The 23,292-nt window shown below is 41.3% G+C and overlaps 1 protein-coding gene across 1 annotated transcript; it reads right to left on the minus strand.

Annotated features, from left to right (window-relative positions):
• Nucleotides 1-3,108: 3,108 nt before the first annotated feature.
• Nucleotides 3,109-21,140, minus strand: aspscr1 (ASPSCR1 tether for SLC2A4, UBX domain containing). Its single transcript, XM_020654402.3, has 17 exons — nt 21,036-21,140; nt 20,751-20,806; nt 19,934-20,048; nt 16,259-16,359; nt 14,882-14,939; nt 14,721-14,794; nt 14,041-14,626; nt 13,692-13,751; nt 12,703-12,842; nt 11,858-11,939; nt 11,662-11,728; nt 11,249-11,311; nt 9,651-9,703; nt 6,781-6,832; nt 6,589-6,658; nt 5,939-6,117; nt 3,109-3,467 (listed from the first exon to the last, which is right to left on the minus strand). Exons 1-17 carry the CDS (start codon nt 21,123-21,125, stop codon nt 3,457-3,459), a joined length of 1,857 nt encoding a protein of 618 aa, XP_020510058.2. The 5' UTR covers nt 21,126-21,140; the 3' UTR covers nt 3,109-3,456.
• Nucleotides 21,141-23,292: the final 2,152 nt, after the last annotated feature.

The following is a 23,292-nucleotide window of genomic DNA, read 5'->3' on the forward strand; positions in this document are numbered from 1 at the left end:
TAAGATGTTCACACTGAAACTCCATCATGTCAAAGTTGAACTAGTCGTCCCCTGATGTTCTCCATGACTGTTAAATGTACAAGACCCTCAGTGCTTGTAGGCTCTGATAACTTAATGGAGAAGTATATTGATAAAGAGATACATAAGAGAATGTGGAAATATATAAAAGATCAATAATAGACATGAATTTACAGATAAATATGATATTCTTTATAAATGAAGCGTCTTTTTATGTCCTTAACTTTGTTTTTGAAAATATTGATTTTATAATCATCATCACTGTGTATTCATGTATGTAATTTTTTTCCCCCAGGTAACTTTTGGGCTTCAAAAGCTTCATTTTGACTCTCCCAATGATGATATAATGATAGCACAAAAGAGGATATATGATGCATTTCCCATCTGAAGTCATCAGTCTGAACCTCTATCAGCTGTCACCAGGTCCCTTAAACTCAAACTGATCTCCAGAGCAGAATCACAGAGCCGTAGACAAACTGGTCATTTATACAACACAAACTCACATGAACAGTGTGAGCTGTCTTTAAACACAAACAGTGTCCACTTCTCCTCAAGTTCTTACAGTCAATTACATGAAAATACACAAATGACAAGTTAAAGATCGCATATTATCCTCCTTTAAATAAATATGTCTCAGAGCTCCCCAAAACATGTCAGTGGAGCTTCTTAGAAACCCCTCTATCTCAGCCTGGCTCAGAACAGGCTGTTTCTGTGTCTGTAGCTTTAAATGTAAATGACATGTATTTGACCAAGACCCCCTGAAAGGGGCTTGGGAGGCCCGGGCTTTCTTGCACCACGCCCTATTGTTTACAGTGAGAAGGCAGACTCAGAGGGCAGGACAAACACCTAGCTGTGGGAGTGCCCTCCACCTTGGAGGCGGGGTTATTGCCCTCTGTGATGTCATGGATGTCTTTTCTTAAAAGAACCTTAGATTGATCCAGTCATGAAGTAATCCTGCCAGCTTTCTCTGACAGGCAGCTACCGTTTTCTTAAACCAGCTTAATGCTAGTTTTACTGTAACAGACAGAGAAGTACATTTGGTTAATAAAGCGATGTCCTCTCATACAAATATTTTTAACCACCCTGATAAAGGTTATTTACAGTCCCTCTAAAATGTCTATTTAGTTTGGGTGATTGCAGATATTGGACTGGCACCTCTTCTCTTGTTTGCAACAGGAACGTGAGGAATACAAAGGAGAAATTCTTTCTGCATCTTATCCCATCTCCACCATCCCATTTTTCTTTGGTAACATAACAAAGAGTATGTATTTTATCTGCTTTTTGTAAAGTGTTTAGAACATTTGTTATGAATTGGCGCTGTACAATTAAGGCTAATTGATTGATTGCTGTGTTTTCTTTTTCTGCATGTATCAAGTGTTATTAACTTTTAGCTGATCAAACAGATTTAAATGAGAACATTTGCTCTCATAGCTCCATGGATCAGAAGGATAATAAGTAATTACTACAGCTGCCACAGGGGGGTGCTATTGTAACAAAGCAGCAGTGCTTTCGCTTTAAAGGCCTTGAGGCCCCAATGTCCTGACAGCACAGCTGCTTGTTAAGCCTCTACAAGTCCATCTTTGTGTGTATAACATGACAATAAGCTATTCTGATGGGCAAGCGGTCATCAATCAAGGACAATTTGTTCTGCAGAAAAGATTCATGCATATTTCTTATTTTAAACGTATTTCCTATGTATGAAAGTAAAGCGGTGAGAGGAAGCATTTACAAAGTTTCAGCAGAGTTAAACTCTGTCACTTCAACACAACTGGCACAAACTTTATTAACCTCCTCTCTGGTTTCAGGGTCTTTCATTATGGGGGGGAGGGGGGTGGGGGCGGGGGCATGTTTGCTTTTATTGGATGGGATATCTGAAGAGTGAGAGGACATGTTGGGAGGAGAGAGTGGCAGACAACATAATGCTCGATTGAAGTGTGGGATTCGAACCCCACCGGCCGCTGAGACTAAATCCTCCTTACATGAGGTGCGCAACATAACCACTAGGCTACTGGCTCCCTACGTGTCTGACTTGCTTTATCTGACTCCAGGGACAGGTTGGAAGTAATGAATTTGTTAAAGGCAGACAGCAACGTGGATGGAATGCACTCCTCCCTCCCACATCACACATCTGCTCACCTCTGTGTTCAGCCTCTTTCTGATGGCTCTCCAGCAGCTAATCGAGTGACAGAGAGAAAGATTAAGCACATTCAGGGTGTGCTGGTGACAATATGTGAAAGTGTGCTTGTGTGCTTTTACCTGTGGATGTAAGATGAGTCAGTTCATGTGAGAGTCAGGGGCTGCATGGATTGGTGTCCTCCCCATAGCTTAAGGGCTGCTCCTCTGCTCTTGAACACCAGCCTTCAATTAATAACAAACTATACGAGGAGAGACAGACCCTTAGCATGGCTGTGATGGACACATTAACACAGGGGCGCTTCATCTTTTCACAGTTTGTGTGCAAGTCATTTTTCAGCAGGCTATAAACTGTTGATCTTTTCTCCCCGTTAATCCAAAGAGCAACAACTAATTTATTTAGGGGTTTAAACTAGCAGGCACATCTAACAAGAGCTTTCAACACTTTAACTGAATGCAGTTTTGGCCAGCTTAGTTTAGAGATGACACGCCTTTAACATAAATGAATGAGTGACTTTCACCTCTAGTGACTCAAACCAAAAATTTTAAAAAGATAATAAACGCAAACAAAACAAAAGTAGTGTCCGTAAAGGAGTAGGTGAGGAGTCAAACTTATATTATGATATATAAGCTAAAATTAGAATTGATATACTCATGTTTCAAGTTTGAGACTCTCTTCATGTCTCCAAAGAAAAGGCTTTAATGTGTCAATAATAATTGTTATACTGAAGAAGACCTCTGTGTTTGAGCAAGTGTGCGGGCCTATCTTCTTCCTCAATAATAATAGGGGAAAGATTTGTTCAGTAATAAAAGGGTTAAAAAAACTGTAAAAGACACATTAAGTCAAGAATAATAAAGAGAAGAGACTTATTAGAGAAAGAATTGAAGCAATGTCTTCACTGTGAAAAACTAAACGTATATTGTTGGAAGAAGTCCTCAACACAAGACAAGACACAGTTTTATACAACAATCGTTTTATTTATTTTGCACTACAGTTTAAGATGCTCACTAAATCAAACAGCCTCGTCAGTTCTCTCTTCTTCAACCGGAATGAAACACATCAATCTTCTTGGCAATGAAATGATCACTACTCGCTCGCTCGTGTCATTATTTTGACCATTTTAATACCCCAGAAAAAAAAGCAGCTTTCTCCTACGGTGGATTTCATCCGCTTCACTTTCAAAGTTGAGCCTTTATCAAAGCGCAGTCAAAGGTTTAAGTGCTTCAGTCAGTCTGCAAACAGCTCGTCAGACGCCTGGCGTGGTAAGTCAGCTCACAGCAGCAGCAGATTATCGCAGATTGACCTTATTTTTTACCTGTGCAAGAAACAAGAGACAACTTTTAAGGAACAGGGATATTACGATTTTACATTTTGGTTCATTTCAAAGCTTTGGAAAAAATTAAACTTAACTTCCTATTCTCTGACAATGCTTGTGTGGTCTGCTATAAATAACATGTTGCAAACAATGACTTGTGTTTTATGTATCATATTTTTTTTATAGGTTTTGTGCCGTAGCAACTAGCCAATGTTCTTCTATACGGTCAAATGAGTGTACATGTTCTGCACACGTCAATGCATACATTAAGCTGAATATACCATTCATCTGTTTTTTTACATTCTTATATTTTTACTCCTCAAAAATGTTATATGCTGTAGGAGAAAAAAGAAAAATTCAAGTTTTGAGAAATGCATGTAAAAATTGTTGGGAATTAAAAAAAAAAACTGACTGTACTGGCTGCTAAAAATACTTCTAAGGAAATCCACTTATTCCTCATCAAATAACCAACTTTTTGGAGTGTTTTTAGAAAAGTGCACTTTGAACAAATCAGCGTTATGAGAAAAGACGGCGATGGCAAAAAACACATTTGTAAAAAAAGGTTTTTAAAGTTTGCCCTATGTTCCATCTGTTAACTGTAAATGGCGAGGTTTATGACCGATACCGCAGCTGGTCAGCAGGGGGAGCGCCAAATGTTTTGGCTTCACTTTTCTCCTACTCTTGTGCTGTCCATCCTTTATACAGGCTACGGTCTGCAGCGATGGACAAACCATGCATGTCTATGCTAAAGGGTTGCACACATGTAGTCTATAACTCCTCGATCGGCAGCCCCCCCCCCCCCCCACCCTCCTCACTCTTTTTCTTCTTTTAAGTTTCCTCATGAAAGAGAAAGCAGCCACAAGCTTCTTAAAAAGACACACATGGATACAAGCAAAGAGATCAGCGAGATATAAAAACACGCACATAACATGGAGGGAGAAATATTCTGAACAAAAACATCAATACAGTGACCACCAGAAGCACCACTACAGAACAACATGCTTTGAGAGACCGCAGGGGCTCTTCTGTGTGATGTGGCCCAGCAGCGAGCTCCCCTCCCTGGAGCCTGTGCCTCTGAAGTGGTCCCCTAGGCCGGAGGGGGTGACCATCCAAAACTAATTAGTTCATCCTCACATGCATCTTTATCTTCTGAGTCATGAGAAACTCTGCTCTCTAAAGGCCATTTCTTATTGACAGGGGTTTTGGGGGTTTGTGCGTGCGTGTGTGTGTGTGTCATGTGTCTCAAAGCTTTTGATATTTCACTACAGGAAAAAGGAAGTGAGCTCTGAGGAGGATGACTGGAGTGCCCAAACCCTTGCGTCTGTGTTGGGTTTTTAAAGATGCTTTTACATCTCCTCAGTTTGGTGTGGTTCAAAGTGTGGCGTGTTTTCCTGTTTGGGTCGGGTGGTTTGTGATGGTTTGGAATCTGTCAATAGAAATGTGGTGGACTAAAAACAAAAACAACCAGCCCACCCTAAAAGGAAAGCTTTCCAACTGGACTCTGATGTGTGTGTGTGTGATGTTTTCAGCCCACGATTTAGTGATGGATATGTTCTTCAGTGAGCCATTACAGCGCTCTACTCTCAGTGAACTCAGCGAAGGATCTATATACGCTTCTTTATTTGAGGGCGTATGAAGCTAAATTATTTTCAATGCGTCCATTTTTGACACATACATTTTGTAATGTTGTGAAATGAAATGTGGACAACAGGAACATGAGGAAAATAAAAATGAAATCCTTCCTGCATATTATCCCATATTCTTTTTTGTAAAGCGTCTCGAGATAACACTTGTTATGAATTGGCGCTATACAAATTATGATTGATTGATTGATTGATTGATGGGTTGACATTCGGGTGAAGCTTCAATCTCCAAAGGCTTCTTCAATACGTGCAGAAAAATTCCCCAATGTCCAGGTGTGATGCATGTGTAAACGCAAACAGCAACATCTTTCAAACCAACTCTATCGGCCAGACGCAGTGAGCAGATGTGTGAACACAGCATCAGGTCATATTCAAGAAAATGCTCTGTGAGTAAGAGGTTGGAGTGGGTAACACATCTCAGTGACATCCTATCCTCCAAAGATGACAAATATGACAAGATACACAACTAGTTTAGCAGTGCCAGTGGGGCTTTTTTCACACGTAAGGCGCACTCATACTAGGCAAAAGTTGTCCCGTACCTTGCTCAAGCACAATTCTCCCTGTTCCTGACCACTTGCAGTGAAGTTTCCTGATCATTACCTGCTGCGTCTTTACATTAGCCCACTCTATTTCACGTGGAAGATTTACTAAGGGGCTTGCATGAAATAATCTGGGTATTGTCGGGGTGGAAAGTTTGGCTCTTTGCATTCACACACCCCAACATTTTCAGGAAGTTTTCAGGAGTTTTGTGCATGCTTAAAACACCAATACAGTGTCCAGTTGCAGTCCTAATGCGATAATGTTCTCATGATCGAGTCTTGTCCTTACCTGGAAGCTTGAGCCACTTTGGCACCTTGCCCGGGTCAGATCTGATGGGTTTAGCAGCCGGAGTGTGTGCAGATGGGTCCGGCTTGTCCTGTTCGGTGTCAGGCCTCTCCTCTGGAGGAGGCATCTGTTCCTCAGAAGTAGAAGAGCCGATGAGAGGTGACGGGGACCGGAGCATGCAGCTGAGGGCGTGGATGTAGGATGACAAAAAAAAAAGAAAAGATAAAAATGTTAAAACATGTCAGCAGGGAAGGTGCTTTGAAGAGAGCATTGTTTTCTGCATTCTTCCTTTGTTCTGTGTTTGTATAAAGCACAAGTTAAACAACTGAATGAGATGTTTAGTGCTGCCCTTGTTAAAGAGGCAGAAGGACAACAGGTGGGGGTCACATTTGGGAAACCAGCTCTATCTTTGGGACTGGAAAATTTGTGTGTGGTTGTGTTTATGAGTGTGTGTGTGTGTGCGTGTCTGTGTGTTTGGAGGAAATGAGGGTGCACGGGGGCACCTGCTGTTTAGGCACAACCTCAAAGGGATTCCAATGATGACGGCTTTGTGACAGGAAAATAGGCTGGTTGCTGCGGGATACAAGTGCATGTACACACCCAAATGCACGCACAACCTGGCACACTTTTATAATACACACGTGTACACATACCTCGCAATGGACTCATTAGCTTGCATTGCAGAGACAGATGATTCAAGCAGCTCCTTCTTTATGTAAAAATCTGGAGGAAAAAACACAAAAAAACACTGAATTAAAAAAATGTAAACTACATTTTTGTTTTAATACACCAGTATTTATTTTCAAAATCAGCACATGAAAGAAAAGAATGGAAAAGACAAAAACCTGTCTTAGCGTCTGAACCGAAGTATACCAGAGCTCCAGGAAACAGGTCGGCCTGTGACAGAGAGAGAGAGACGAGTCAGAAGCCATCAAAAATGTTAACACAAGATAATTTTTCAATAACACGGAAAAACTGAAACAAATCTGCCTCCTGCAACACGCAAACCAAGGGCTGTTGCCACATCAAGCCAGAGTCAAGTTGATTTTTGAAAATGATTCATTGCTTAGAGATCAGAACCAGTAACCAAAGTTCTTTGAAGCAGACCACAAAATGAGCTCCAATCAAATGGTTAGTGAAAACACTTTCACCCCTGGAGCACAACACTCCTTCACGGCGAACTGCTTAATGGTTATAATGGACCAGTGGCAGGCAGATATTATCAAACGTACAATTATGAGGTACAAACGCAGACAGACTGACAGACAGGCAAGCAAGTGGGGAAAATGTCTGTGACTCCAAATGGAAAGTCGTTAAACAGAGTGGGTTTGAGGAAAACACAAATCTTCTGCCCGTGTGTCGTGTTTGTTGTGGTTCAATCACTTTCAGCAAGCGGTCATCATGTGGCCAACAACCTTTAACTGAGACAGACCTCAACTTTAGAAAAACAACAATGAACTGAAGTATACAAACAGAAGTAGTGCTAAAACAAAGTGGCCTGTTGACGGCAAAGTTAAGCTCTTAAAAATGTCCAAACATAGCATACATACATTTACATCGTCATTGATAATTAAGTAGATTTTAGTTGAATTAGATAGCACAAATGGCCCCATCTGCAGCAGTGTAGAGCCTAGCTTTCATGCCTGCACTCCGGCCGCTTTGTCATTGAAGGGGCCAGGTTGACCGGCGTCAAAAAAGCCAAACCATCTTCCTTCATTGTGATTGGACAGCTCAAAAGAGAGACAATTTTGGGAGGGGGAAGTTGGGATGACATGAAGCAATGGGCCAAAGGCTTAAGTCAAAACTGGGACTATAGGCCCCTGCACATGGAGCTCTCGGAGTAAATCTTGCTGCCCAAGTCTGCAAATCTGCAATCCATAAATGTCCCGTGTAAAAAAACATGTCGACAGGTGAGCGACATTAGAAAGAGAGACTTAGCAAATAACATATCAAAGGTGAATTTAGTCTCCAATACAACCTCGTACACACACTGTCCTTTAAACCCATCCCCTTCTCTCTCCCTGACTTGATGTTCATTGAATTGGGACACTCTGGCCTAATTGCTATTATCTTAGCCCTGTGAGCAGGAAACAATGTGTTACAATGAAACAACGGCATTCCTGCTATCCTGCTCCCTCTGGAATGTGCACTTGGGATGAGACACGACAACAGGACAGGACCTGTGTGTGTGTGTGTGTGTGTGTGTGTGTGTGTGTGTGCGTGCGTGCGTGCGTGCGTGTGTGTGTCGTGTGTGTGTGTGTGTGTGTGTGTGTGTGTGTGTGTGTGTGTGTGTGTGTGTGTGTGTGTGTGTGTGTGTGTGTGTGTGTGTGTCGTGTGTGTGTCGTGTGTGTGAGAAAGAGTGGAGTAAGGGTGAGTGAAATAAGCAGAACAGATCCTGATGGAAGACAGAGGGGGAGACGGGTGTGGGAGGGAACGCCTGGTATCAAAGGGCTTCTGGGTTGGGAAACATTCCTTTCCTGACATGACACAAAAGTGATTAAACTGTGTGTGTGTGTGTGTGTGTGTGTGTGTGTGTGTGTGTGTGTGTGTGTGTGTGTGTGTGTGTGTGTGTGTGTGTGTGTGTGTGTGTGTGTGTGTGTGTGTGTGTGTGTGTGTGTGTGTGTGTGTGTGTGTGTGTGTGTGTGTGTGTGGAGAAAGAGAGAGACAGTACACATTGGTGCACTCATGACGATGTAACGTGACAAAAAAAGATGAAAGATTCCTTATGTGTGTGTACTGTATGTGTAGAAGAGGAACAAGGGGGTTTAAGATTTTGTTTTTAATGCTTTTAAGTCCATAATGGATAGAGACGTTGGGGTTAGGGGAGGGAGTGAGGCACAAGAGAGGTTCAGAGAGAGAGAGTGATGGATGAGAAGAAAAGACAGAGAGAGATTGAACACGCTGGAGTTGGGCTACAGGAGATGTGTATTAATGAACAGGCAGGCAGAGTTCATGAGGGGACAAGAAGATGAAAAACAAAGAGAGATGGCCGACTTGCATCAGAACATCAGATACGATTCAGAGCGATCATAGCACACGCACATTTCAAAGTGCGCTTTCAAGGATTGTAATCTTTAGTAGCAGACTCTCTGAGGAGCTGCATGTTGTTGAAAAGGGCTTCACTTACTACTCGACGTGAGTCAAAGTGTCAAAAGAGCAAAGAAAGAGCAAATAAAAAGGCGAGAAAATTTATTCTAAAACTATGTGCCTAAAAAAAATAAAAGAACACAGAGTCCATTTGTTTCTCTTATCTCTCAACTGTTTCATTATTAGAATAGCCCTGAACTCAGAAGGCAACAAAGCATCAAGGCTGCCCATTGCTGTGTGCGTGTCTGTGTGTGTGTGTGTGGAGATCAAAGTGAGGCCTGTATTAACCCCATGTGCCAGTCTGGGAAAAATCAAGCCCAGCTGGGGTCAAGGACAGTGAAGAGGGGGGAACAAGTGTGAGAGTGTGTGGGAGCGAGAGGAGAGGGGGAAAAACGGGAATGTGAAGGGGCTTTGAAGAGGAGAGAGGGACCAGCCCATACGTTTTACAATCTGTGTGTGTGTGTGTGTGTGTGTGTGTGTGTGTGTGTGTGTGTGTGTGTGTTGAGATAGTTTCAAAGATTGGAGGTCATTGTTTCTTCCTGGATTTGTACAGGCCATTCTTGTTGTTATTCTGTTTATAATTGTGTGTTTTCTTCCATTCCCTTAATGGCAGCATGAGGGGTCTTACCTGAAACAGTGTAGATGAAGTGTCGTTCAGGATCGTTTTTGGAGGTGTGATGACTGTAAGAAAATCAAAGAGGGGAGAAATGTAATAGAGGTCACATATTCCAGAAGGTATGACAAGCTCTGAAAAATTAAACTGAACAAAGTCAAAGTAAAATAAGCATCTAATCACTTTTTGTCATCAAACTCCCTCTAATGCATGAGGAACAAGCTGTTAGAGAAACCAAATATTACATTTTGTTTATGTCTTATTTGATAGAGACAGATACAATATATAAGTAGACATCCACAAAAGTAGGACTTTTGTGGATGCGGATAAAACATTAGAACACTTAAGAAAGAAAAAGAAAGAGTAAACTGGGTCTGCAAGAAACAATAAGACACACATTAAGCTGCAAAAAATTTTACAAGAGTTTGTTGCTGAACTAACTGATTTTGTGGCTCTCTTAAAAGTGAGATGAGCTGACCTCGAAACATTCATTTTTAAAGAAACTCCTGTTTATCAAAACGTTTGTTTGAACTTGTGTCCATCATTTCTCTCTCTTTACTTTTTTATAATAACTTTGTATCTTCTTATTCATTGCTGAGATTTAGGAATGCAGTCTCATACATAAAAAGAAAACGTCTAATGGGGCAAGAAAGTCCTGCATCAGTAAAACCTTCAGTGAGCCTATACTAATTTAAAGAGGGAAAGTGATTATCAGGCTAAACTTCTTTTTAACCTGTCGTCATTTGAATACCGGTGCTTTGTCTGTTTTTCCATTTAATTTCATCTTATTGATTATATTGTGTTAGTAGAATTAAGCGTTTCAATGTGCTGACCGCCCTTTTTCTACATGTAACCAACACAGTTTAGTGTTTAAGCACAAAAAAAAAAAAAAAACCTGAAGTAGCTGTTTGTTTGGTATTTTTGTCACTGAGCACATAGCGCTCTCGGTTGAAAACTGTTTAACTTTTGGAACAACACAGCGCTCCTGTATGTGCCATTTACGTCACTGACCAATCAAAATAAAGACGGGCCGGGACTCCTTTACATGGTTTCATGTTTTCTTGGTAATAATTCCTTGTGTACGAGAAAATATCAAGCATTCGGAGCAATTTAAAACAGACCTAGTGTTCACTACCGAGGGAAGTAATAGTGCTGTGAGCCAACTTTTATTACCTAGCAACAGAAGCGTAGGTGAGAAATGCTCCGAAACTGAGGTCTTGGGAGCTGCCATCTAACTAAAAGCAGAATCTCTTCATAAAAAGTTTAAAAAATGTGAAAATGCCAATCAAGGTTGAACGTGGTTTGTCCACAAGGCACTGACACTTTATATTCAATTTAAATATGTCCTGAACAGTGGATGTGTTGGTCACATTTGGCTAAGGGAATATAAATTAGGGGTAACTTTGAGCTTTGTTTGTTTGTTACATATTGACAGGTAATACTTATGGAGGAAAATAAATGATCGACAAAACTACAAAAAGAACTTCAAAAACTGGAATGATCCGTTGAGATTTTTTCAGGCGGCACTTCTCAGAACAATATCAAACCTTCAAAGAGTAGCAGCAGGGTTGACTTTGTTCTCACTGATGCTGTGATTAATTGAAAGAACTTACACAGGTAGAAACTGAGCTGGGGATTCTCCAAGTGATTCCTCACAAACTGCCTCACAGCACCAACTGCACAAAACAAACACAGAACAACAACGTCAGAAACCGACAAACTCATCTCTCTGCACCTACACCCGTCACTGTGTGGAATTTAGCTAATTTTCAGATGGAAATTCCCTCAGATTTGTTGTTTTGCTGGTTGTCGTGTTGCTGTTGGGTCTGAGGTGGATTAAATCCCTGGAATTACAGACCTGTCTCGTTCTTTCTGTCTCTCTGTCACTCTGCTGCGGCTGCTCTCATAAATGTGGTGAGGGAGCCACAGAAAGCTTTTACATTGCAGCCATACCTGTGGCTAGCCAGCTGAAATGAACACTCTCTTCACCGCACCCACACATGCACACACAAACACACACACACACCTGTCTCCAGGGGCCTGAAGAAGCCCTGCAGAACATGTCTGTCTGGAAACTGGACCCTCAGGACTACCTGGAGACACATGGTTGCAGTGGGTTATTTAAAGTCTGTAAATCTTATAGAAACGTGCAAAAAAAATAAAAAAGAGAAAAAAAAGGAAAAAAGAGGATTTTGATTTGATTATTTGTCATTTTTGCTCACTTTTGGATATCGCTTCATCTTCTCCTTCATCTGTGATTCTCTCAGAGATTTAGTCATCAGTGGCGCCTCCTCCAGTAAGTTCCTGGAAGAACAAAGAAGAAAAGAGACGAGAAAAATGAGGGGAAAAAAGCAGAAAATGCTTTATCCTCTACAGCTACTTGCGTGTGGCCATGTATGTGTGTGCGTGTCAGAGGCATGAGATGAATTGCTGCGGTCGTCTTAATTCCACCTTTGGTAATTGCAGTCATTGACGGGGTAGTAGCGTAGCCACGAGGCAGCCAGCTAAGTCGACACAGATCAAAGGATGTACGCGGTGAGGTCTGAACCTGACGGCGCTCGGTCCATGGCTGGAAGATAAATGTCTACAAATGCCAGGCTTACTAATTGCTCCCTGTGTGCCGTATTTAGAAGCTTTTGTAGTGTGCGGGTGTCTTATGAATGAGAGCATGTTTACAAACACACACAGTGTCTCCCCAGCTGTGGTCTGCTGCGGCCGCATCCAGAGAGAGCAGAGTAAACTCATGTGCATCTGTTTCAAAGAAGCGCTCGTAAATAAATAAAAACTTCAAACTCATAATAAATTTTAAAAAACACACACAGTGATGCCCGGCGTTCTCGTTGCCTTTCGCCTCTCATCATTGCTCTGGTATTCTTCAATTAAAGGTTATACATGGACAAAACACCACAGGACCAAATGCCAAACTGACTAATTATCTGTTCGAAACAGATCAGGAAGACATCTGATCCAGACGTGTTTCTGCAGCAACCAGGTGTTTGGACTAAATATCACACACACTGTTCTGACCCAAAGTCACTCGGCACTTTCCATTTACTTCCTCTCTCACCTCTGACTCTTCAGCTGGGCGAAGCGCTTGCGAACATCATCCACCGTCACCTCAAAGAACTCGTCTGGCAGATCTCTGTGGTCCTCCGAGTTTCTGGACATCATGTCCAGGTGGTAGATGAGGGACTCCCTCTCTATAGGCTGAAGAAGACACAAGACAAAAAATGTCAATGAGGAACAAAGGTTTTCACAATGTGAGGTGCATCTCTTCTCAGGGGGGCTGTGAAGTGAGACTTTAAGAAATGATACTGCATGAGGTGAAAAACAATAATCCACTGGGGAGAAAAGGGCGAGGTTATTTTTAGTAGTTTGATTGACCCACGCAACGTCAGACATAAGTGTGTAGCAGGAACAGTCACCGTGAGATGCATATCGTGGGAGAATTTAGGACACCCTGATAATGCAACTTAAGGAAGACGTTTTTTACATTAATTTGAATTTAAACCGTTCCAAAAACGTGTGTTTAAGGGTGTTACAAGACGTTACAAGATGTTGTGAAGTAATACCTTGGTATACAGTTCAAGAATAACTGAATACTTGGTTACATCAGCAACATATTGCCATGAATATCAAGACTCTGAAAAGATTGTGCAAGAGTCAATTTTCCTAATATTAAGACCTTATACTCATGATATTATGACTTTACTCAACATCATGATTGCATTTTAACTGATCAAGAGTTCCCTAAGAGGGAAGCAGAAGTTGGCGTAGTTAAATGAATCTGGATAATAAGTTTGGAGAAGCAAGGGATGTCTGTTTCATTATCTTTGTTGACATCTATGGCAATAAGAGGCAAACGCAGGTTTTGTTTTTGACCCTACTTCAATAGAGTTCCCAGCTGAGTTCACTGCTAGGATGCCATTTGCTGTTGTTCCCAGGAAAACGTATCTAGTCAAAGCAAGTGAGTTAACGGGAATGTATCTAATGGAAAATCTCTGAGATTATAACTTCAGAGATCTGAAACATCTGACTGGAAACTAATAGGCTTACCTCTAAGAATTGCTCCCCCTGTTCCATGTCCTCGTCTGGCTGGTTGGCGGTGATTACACCCTGTGAAAGAAAAGAAAGTGCTACAAGTTAATCCAATTTTGGAGAAAAAAGGATGAATTATTTATCTTCTTTGTAGAAGGCTGAAATGAACACATTGGAAAATAATTATAAGAATATTCTGTGAGTGCTCTGAGATCATGCATTTGGCCCCAATATTTAAATACCTAATACACGTTTGTTCTTTTTATTTAATTATTGTTTACATGTGTATTAAAAAATGGTCAGATTGTCTATCTTGGATAGTCAGACGGTCTTTCTTCACCTGCTCCTCTGTATTGATTTGGCTCACCTTGGCACTGCCGTGGCTGGATTTGGCCTTCTTGGCTTTGGGTGACTCAACTGCAGCAGTCATAGCTGACAGAGATGATGCTGATGAGGATGAACATAAAGAGCGCCCCCCTGTACCTCCCCCCGGACCCCCGAGGCGCTGACCGCCTCCAGAGAAGGGAATGAAAGGAGCTGAAGGAGCTGAAGGAGCTGAGGGAGCGACAAAGGAGGAGGATGAAGATGAGTGACAGTTCAGTCCTGATGGCCCTGCTTTTTCGCCATCCTCCTCGGGAACTCCTCTGTCGACAGGAGGAATCTTGGTCCGCACAGCCTCTTGGGAGTTTTGAACCTCTTCCTGTTGAACAGGAAGTGCGCTTGTTGCAGAGGTGGTAGCTGGCGTAGATTGAGTTTCCATTGGCCTATTAAGGACTGAATTCTTAATTGGCACCTCTGTTGTCGACGTCTCCACACGTGATGCAGTAGCATCCAGGTGAGGTGAGGGGCAAGGTGTGGTTTCCTTGGCAACAAATGATGTTGGCATAGCAGTTGTTTGAGTGGCATCTGAGCCATCTTCCTCTTCCGGATGTTTGTTCTTTTTGAGTAAAAACCTGAAAAAGAAGCGACAAATGCTCTAAGCTGACACTTTTCAATGGACAATAATATGTTTTTTTATTTAAGCTAGCATAAACACAAACATCCTACCTGACGATGGCATTTCCTCCTGTAAGACCCAGAGACTTCAGAGATGTCTTCTTAAGTGCATCTTCCCCACTCACCTACAAACACACACACAGGCACAGCTTTGTGACCATAAGTTAACTTTGATCTGTTAAAGAAGGGAGAGATAAAGGAAGCCTGCATACCTCGTCTCTCATGTAAACACACACAGGCGTGGATCCGGACTCTGACAGCTCTGACACACTAGAATCGGATGATTATAGGAAGAAAAACAAAGATTTAAATTATAGGGGAAATCAGTTTCATTGGCTTTAACAGTAAACAAACAAAACACAGAAGTGACTTTCTCTTGTTCTGCCGTGATTTTACAATAAAACCTCATCCCATGCCATGTCAAGCTGCCTACATGTGTAGAACATGTGTGCACAATCCCGTGTAGGAACTAATTGAACCATAAATGTTTTACTATTGCACTCCTCTATTCTATAATCAAAGCATCTCCATTTGCTTCACAGCAGTCCCAGAGCTTTAACGCTGGTGCGGAGGTCATAATGATTTAAATGAAGAGTGACTTCCCTGGAAAAGGTTCAGGATATGGAAGGTGATGTCATTTATTAGAGAAGAGATGAGAGCTGGATGCAAGCACGAGCATCTGGGACCTCACAGCTGGCACTTTTGAGCAACAGCTCTGCATGAGTGCGAGTATGTGTGCGCGCGTGTGTGTGTGTGTGTGTGTGTGTGAATAAATGTCGGAGATGTGCAGAAGAGGTCAGACCTCAAAAGAAGGCATATCATCTGAAAAACAATGTTTGCCTGCGTTCATTTCTACACACTGAACATCCCGACTTTCACCAAGGCCAGAAAATGTATAAAGCAACTACTTTCCCTGTCGATTACACACAAATTTAATCAGACAAGTCGACCGGTCCTAAGTTAAGAAAACCCTCTGAAACAGAGTACAATTTAGTCTGCAAATCGTGCACATTTCAGGTGGAAACTTAAAGTAAACACACCAATATGGAGATTTGTTGTACTCACACATGCAGTGTATAAGTACAACGGCATTTAAACACATAGCGGGAGCTTGACATACACACACATACACAGTCCTGTTCTGACGTTACACATTGCCACCGTCTCCCTTGTTCCAAACTACATCTGATGGCGGATAAGGTGTGGATCGACGTCAGCCACAGCTCTGCCTCTGTGCATTACACACTGCAGATCAGATGTTAAAGGGCCGAAAGTACCGGCATTGAACTGTCAATATGTAAAGCGCCATGCAAGACACAGCTTGGCCAGATTGTTGTTGTTATTTGTGACCAATATGAGGAGTTTTTTTATTTTGTATTTTCAGTCAAACGTTTAAAACAAGTTGATCTTTTTGTTAATCAACTTTCAAATCTAGCCAGATAAAAAATGCCTTCACTTCCAAAAAAATCCTTTAATTACTTAAAAATGTAGTCAACTGAGTAAATATAGAGCGCACACACACACACACACACACACACACACACACACACACAAGTACACTTTGCACATGTGCATCTACATAAACACACCTGATCTGGGGAAAGTGTGCGAGCAGTTCCCACAGCGTCTGTCCACACGAGAAGGAGCCCTGCAGCCGGGAGCCGTCCTCCATCTGTAGGGCGATCCGCACCTGAGAGATATTAAGATGAACTTTATTGTCCCAGTGGGAGATTTGTCTTGGACTTCACAGAGCTCTGATGCAGTAGCAAAATAACAAAATACATTCATACGGCGGTAAAACATGTCAGTTAAATAATCATTAAATTCCATACAAGTGAATTACTGAAACCATAAATATGTAATAGTTAAGAAAAGTGATAAACAGTGCAGGTACAGCTACACATCTTCACTCACACACTCACACCACCTCATACATGCACACACATTACAGCTTAGGTACTGTTGAGGGTTTTGATGGATAAGGTAACAAAGGTATTTCTGAAACAGTTGTTCCTCCCTCGGGGTACTCTGTATCGTCTGCCTGAGGGGAGGAGCTGGTACTCAGGGTGAAGAACATGAGATGGGTCTGAGATTATTGTTTGTTGAAAGATGTCTTGGAGGCTGGGGTGTTGATGAACTCCCGTGATTTTCATGGCTGTCTTTGTGAGTCTGTTGATTTGGGCCTTTGACTGAACGGTCAAATTTCCAAACCATGCAGAGATACCATATCGTAGGAGGCTCTCTACTACTGCATGGTAGAAGAGAAACCATGGTCACATGCAGCAAAACACCAAACATGAAAATCAATCCACGCTTCAAAATATAGACTCATAGTATGTTTTTCACCTTAATTTAAAAAAAACAATTTTGCTGCACTTCTTGCAAATGAAATGACAAAACTGACAAAGGGATCTTCACCACATGTTAAAAAAATAACATGGAAGCCTCTTGCTACCAGATTTTTTTTAGGTTAAAAACAGGTGGATGCAACACCTGAAACAATTCACAATGAATGAACAGAATCTGACCTAACCTTTAATGCAGAATTTATCACTAACTATATTCTCTATAGCTGTGTCCGTTTGTCGGCTCTTGAGTCCTGAGGCATTTTGCAATAAGAAAATTCTTGGATAATCGAACTTGATTAAGCTGCACATGTGGGCCTACTTCAGTCTGGAAATGAGTAACAGCAGGCATCAGAGCAAGTTTTTGTTGTTCTCTCTCTGACTCATTCTATCAGTTGTTTATGTTTACTCAACAACCATGTTGTCCAGCACAAAAAGTACGCTGCATGTCTGCACACCGGGAGAGATGAAAGGAGCTGTTGGCTGTCAACGGCCAAACTCACACACACACACACACACACACACACACACACACCACTTTGGCTAAGGTGAAGCCTGAGTGTGCCTGTGCCGGTGTGTGTGGTACCAGTCAGTGTGTGTGTTTGAGTATATAAAATCTGTGAGGTATCAACGGTCAACCATCCATCAAATGAACAAGAACAACAGATGAAACACAGCCGTGACTTTATAGCATGGATTATGATGCCATGATGTCATTGGAAACTACAGCTCAGATACAACAAAGAGTTTTTTAGATGCAGGTCAGATCAGAGTGAACACGGGAACACAGACGGAGAATTTATTCATTTCCAGGTCCTGACAAAGAAACCCGCATATACTCTCATAACGCAGAATAGAGTTATTAATCGATAGTCTGGGAATTTTATCTCTCTTCCATGTGATGTAATACTGATAGTCTGGCACAAGTATCACCATACTTTCTGTTGAGTTAACAAAGCAGAGGTATTTCCTTTCTTTCCTGCAGACATTTCCTTTTGCCGATTGCTGATTGAAGGTTGTCTGACACTGCAATCTAAGCAAGGTGTCCATGTGGCTCAGATTCTCGGTAATTTGCACCATTTCATTGCACCATTAACCATGTCAAAGTGAAAGCACATTACAGATTATTTGCTCTATGAATCCTTACTGGTATGTTTGGACAGGTAACAGTTTAAAAACAGAAAACAAAGCTATAGAAATCAAATGAATGTAGATGCCTTACTGCAGGGCATGAGGGAGCATCCTTACAGTTTATTTACTCATTTACAAAATACGAACAGACTCCTGCTGTTTACAGTCACTATTTACTGACAGTTCTTTATAAACACCAGATTTCAACCCATCGGAAAATCTTTGAGAGACTTTAACTGACGTTTTTAACAGCACTCTAAACTAGTGTCATCAAAGTTAGTCACATTTATGGTCAAGTGGAAGTAAAAAAAGAACAGGTTTCCTTTAGAAGCTTAAAGGTCCCATATTATGCTTTTTCTGGTTTTATATGCTCTTTAGTGTGTTTTCCAAGTGTCCTGTGCATGTTTAGGCAATTCTATATGCAAAAATTCAAAGTCCGCTGAAACGCGGCTTCTCCTACGTCCTCCTGTTAGCTGTAGCATTAGCTGTATGTAACGCTCGGTTCTAGCCCCCCTCGATAAAAATTTGTCAGTGCGACGTCATTGTCAGTGTGAGATCACTGATCTAAGTCCATCGGCTCGTTGTGGCAAGCCCAGCAGCTCATGTTGAAATTTCCGAGACGCGTGCTGAGCAACTGACCAATAAGGACAGAGCGGATCGGCAGACCAATCAGAGCAGACTTGGCCCACGTGGAGTCTAACAGTGTGGGCTCAACAGAGTGTAGCTGACGGACTCAGAGCGTAGAGGGAGCAAGGAGGAGCAGTACATGAAAACAGACACTTTTTCGGACTTTAGCTATTGTGAACGTACAAAAGTAGGTACATAGATTAAATATACGAACCCCAAAAAGGGCAGAATATGGGCTCTTTAAATAATCAACAACACAACAGTGAGCCCTGAAGCTGCTCTGGTGGAAGATCTTAATGAGGCACTTTGGTTTCCCAGTTCACAGTCCAGGATACCTCAGTTTACTGATATTTTGGACAGTTTGGGTCCGTATGATTTGATTGGTTGGTTTGCTAACCTGCCAACTTTCCTACCTGTCTTCGTGAGAACAATGCACCTATGCACTTACTGCGAATAAGCAAAGTCTTCCACAAGCTAAATGGAGCCAGCTAATCACAACAGAGTGACAGTGAAAGGTAGATTGATACTGTTAGCGATGACTGTTGCGCACTGCTCTACTCTCCCACACTGCATTGTGGACTCATGACATGGCATGTTAACATTGTTTGTTTAAAAACAGCAATGGCATGTCGTTAGATCATTTCAAAATCTCGCCTGCTTTCACTGACTCCACCAGAGCTCTTAACCCTACCTGTATATGAAATATTAGGAATGTTCTACCAGAAAGTTCCCATCTGCCTGAATAAAAAACAACAACAAGAAAACAACAGCATATTTATGGGGGCAATCTAAGTGTAACTGGTTGTGGAACTTGACTGTGTAAGTAAGTCATAGATCTGCAAATACATACAGATCCCGAAGCTACTATAATATAAATGTTGAAACTTTTTGACAGTGAAACCCATGTTAATAAATGACAAACTTTTTATCTGCAGATTCTCTTCAATGTTTAAAAATTGTGACAAATCTTGTTGAGGATAAAAACATGTAAAACGTATTTGTATGTATTTGATCCTATGATTACCATACATTTTTCAGTTTCACTTAATCAGACCCGAGTATAAAGCTCCTAAACAAGCACTGTCAGCAACACCAGATAGCAAGATAAACACAAGCGCATATCTTTGTGCATGAGCTTTATGAACACTTTGGTTCACCAACCTGGCTATCAGCTGCAGCCTGTTTCCTCGTACTCGTGACAATTTCCAGTTTAGCATTGTTGGGCAGGTTAGCGAACCTCCATGGCAGCGTGAGGTCAACAGTAGTCCTCTGAAACCTGTTCAGATTTGACGACAGAAGAGAGGCAGGTGAGCATAACGAGACAATTCAATCAAACATCTGATAACAGGGTTTCCTCTAGGTTTAACTGTAAAACAAAGACAGTATTAACGGGATCATGGAGGGTATATATATTATGATCCTTTATGCACACAAAACCATGCCACCCCTGCACAAGTCGAGGCCCCCAGTCAAAGAAGCCTGGACTCGCCCCTGCTTGTTTAACTGGCGTGCTTGCTAGTGTAATATGTTACAGTACAGGGGGGTGGGCCCCGACTCCTCATGAATGTGAAAATAAAATAATAATGTTAAGTCAACTTGACGATATATCTCTCCTCCAGGCGTACTGCCTTCTCTTGGTATTATAAATAAAGCAATAAGAAATTACTTGATCCCTTAATGCATTAAAAACAAGTAGCAATCTTCACCTTGACTCATCTTACTAAGATGAAGGAAAATATAAATTAAATCATGGGTCTTTAATCCCACCTGAACACATCACATATATCTGGATAATGTTATTGTCCTCACCTTAACATCAGGTAAACAACCAAATAAAAGGGATTCAGTACACACACGGGTTTTCAGTGTTAAAATGTGTCTTTTCTGGGTGATTAATGTGATTAATAGTTTCTGTTCAGGACTGAATCTAACTTTGATTTATCGTCATGTTTACACTTTGACAGCTTCAGATACTCACTTCAAACCGTGGTCGTCCGGATTAAATCCATGTTTTTTGCAGACATCCTCTAGTACCTAAAGATGGAAGATATACAATTCATTTAAGAGACGAAGTGTTCCCACACAAAAAGAAAAACAATTCCAGTTTAATCATCTTAAAAACAAAAACTGATCTGTCACTGGCTAACAGATGTTAGCCGAACAAGCTAACTCAGAGGACTCCAGTTCGCTCCGGTTCGGAAACAAAGGAATAAAACAACCCGTCCACGGCAGTAACACGACGTGGTGCTGAAACAGAAGTTACCTGTAATAAAGGTGTGTTAGCGGACACTTTCACGGTTTGTCTTCTCCCATTTGGAGTGAGGACCGTTACAGCTGTGCCACTGGCTGCCATTGTGTGTCGTGACGTCACTGTGTTTGTTTGAATAAACTTTATTGACAAGTTACAAAACATTACAGGACCAACTCGAACAATTATTAAAAATACATTTCTTGTTAATAATTCTCAGAAGAAGTAGAAGAAGGGAAACGGTGTAATTTAGGAAACAGAAGAAAAAAAGTAAAAAAAAAAAAAATCCTTCCATCAATTCAAATAAATATGCATTTGCTAATATCTGAGTCTTTACACTTGTCTACACTTTTCTGAGGTTGGGTTGTGTGTGCAGTGAGCAGGCGGTGAGGTAATCCTTCTATGGTCCCTCCTCTCCTCGAGGAAGGCACTCAACATATTTCGAGTGAGAGTAAATTGTAAATTATTGTAGCCAGGATTTCCAACAAAATAAGTGATGAAATTAGATTGAGCGAGCGTTGTAATAATTTCATCTAGAGATCTACTAAATATTACTATGTCAGGAGATTAACAGATTTTCATTTTCAAAATTTTCTAGAGTCTGGATAAGATAAAACCATGTTTGGGACATGAAAACATACATACACATACATATAGTTAGTCAAATTGTCTGGTCCAACCAAAGGGCATCAAGGGTCAATGAATAGTTTGATAAGTTAATGTGAACCACATGCTTCAAACTCCAAAAAATTCAGAATTTGTTCGATAAATCCTTCAATTGGGAATCTTATCTTATATCCAATGTACAATTGGTGAGGCCACATTATAGTCTCAAGCACTGAAAGTATAGTTTTGTTTGTTTTATCATAAAAGTATTGGTATTACCAGACTCAGGTGAGCATAGGGTATCTTTCACTAAATTGTTGACAGAAAACAAAGCTCAGAATCAAATGTATTTTTGTATAAGGTACGGTTTAAATATAGGCCTACCTAAAAACATACAGTGGATTGAAAAAGAGATTGAGTCCTGAAAAGGGGCCACTGTCTCTTTGTCTGTTGACTTTCTCCTATTCATCTCTGTTTGTGTTATTTTTCACTTCTAAATCAATACAATATCCCAAATGTATTCCTAATGTCAATAAACCAATTCAACCTATAAACTTTTTGTTCTTTAAGTATTTCTTAAAAATATTATAAAACAAGCCTCTGGATTACTAGTTTAGTGTCCCAAGAGGAAATTTTGTCTTGTAAACATAGGACACACATTGACATTTGCACAGGGACTAGGGTACAGAAAACAAAATAAAATACTCCATAAATTAATCAAGTGACAACGGGAATGCCTAGGCCATGTTCAGGTTTCCTGTCTAGACTTTGTTGACCATGTGGCTAAACATGCCTTCATACATTAACAGCAGTAACGTTACAAGGGACGATCGATCCTGTCTCTGATCTGGCAACATCACACACAATCTGTGCCCCATATGTACAACTTTGCATGTATGTATGTATATATATATATATATATATAACATGTGGAGTTTGACAGACAAACACAGACACTTATACTGGAATGAATCAAATTGGATCAAAGCCTGAGCTATAGGCTGGAAAGACCACACAGCCTGTGCTGCAAACAGATGGAGAGGTGTGAGGCCTGAGTTTCACAGGACATACAAGGGACTGACTGACCACTTCAACAAGACCCCACCTGAGAGAGAGAGAGAGAGAGAGAGAGAGAGAGAGAGAGAGATAAAGCGAGAGAGAGAGAGAGAGAAAGAGAGAAAGAGAGAGAGAGAGAAAGAGAGAGAGAAAGAGAGAGAGAACGAAAGAGAGAGAGAAAGAGAGAGAAAGAGAGAGAGAGAGAGACAGAGGGAAAGAGAGAGAGGGAGAGAGAGAGAGAGAGAGAAAGAGAGAAAGAGAGAGAGAGAGGGAAAGAGAGAAAGGGAGAGAGAGAGGGAAAGAGAGAGAGTGAAAGAGAGAGAGGGAGAGAGAGAGAGAGAGGGAGAGAGAGAGAGAGAGAGAGGGAAAGAGAGAAAGGGAGAGAGAGAGGGAAAGAGAGAGAGTGAAAGAGAGAGAGGGAGAGAGAGAGAGAGAGAGAGAGAGAGAGAGAAAGAAAGAGAGAGAGAGGTGAATGCAGTTCTCATTTCAGGGGGAAATTGCCACCGTCTGAATAAACAAACAAACAATCAGTTTCCTTCCTCACTCAGCAGGCCAGAAACTTTGAAACTATTGAGACAGAGTTTAAGCACATGAAGCTGGAATCTGTTGG

Source organism: Labrus bergylta, chromosome 1, assembly GCF_963930695.1.
Source record: "Labrus bergylta chromosome 1, fLabBer1.1, whole genome shotgun sequence".
Taxonomy (NCBI): domain Eukaryota; kingdom Metazoa; phylum Chordata; class Actinopteri; order Labriformes; family Labridae; genus Labrus; species Labrus bergylta.

Excerpts from the sequence above, each read along its gene's own strand:
- aspscr1 (XM_020654402.3), bottom strand. The coding sequence starts at position 21,125 with ATGGCAGCCAGTGGCACAGCTGTAACGGTCCTCACTCCAAATGGGAGA. Across the intron at positions 20,049-20,750 it reads CCGGACGACCACGGTTTGAA|GTTTCAGAGGACTACTGTTG; the intron begins GTGAGTATCTGA and ends AAATCTGAACAG. Across the intron at positions 16,360-19,933 it reads AGGCTGCAGCTGATAGCCAG|GTGCGGATCGCCCTACAGAT; the intron begins GTTGGTGAACCA and ends AATATCTCTCAG.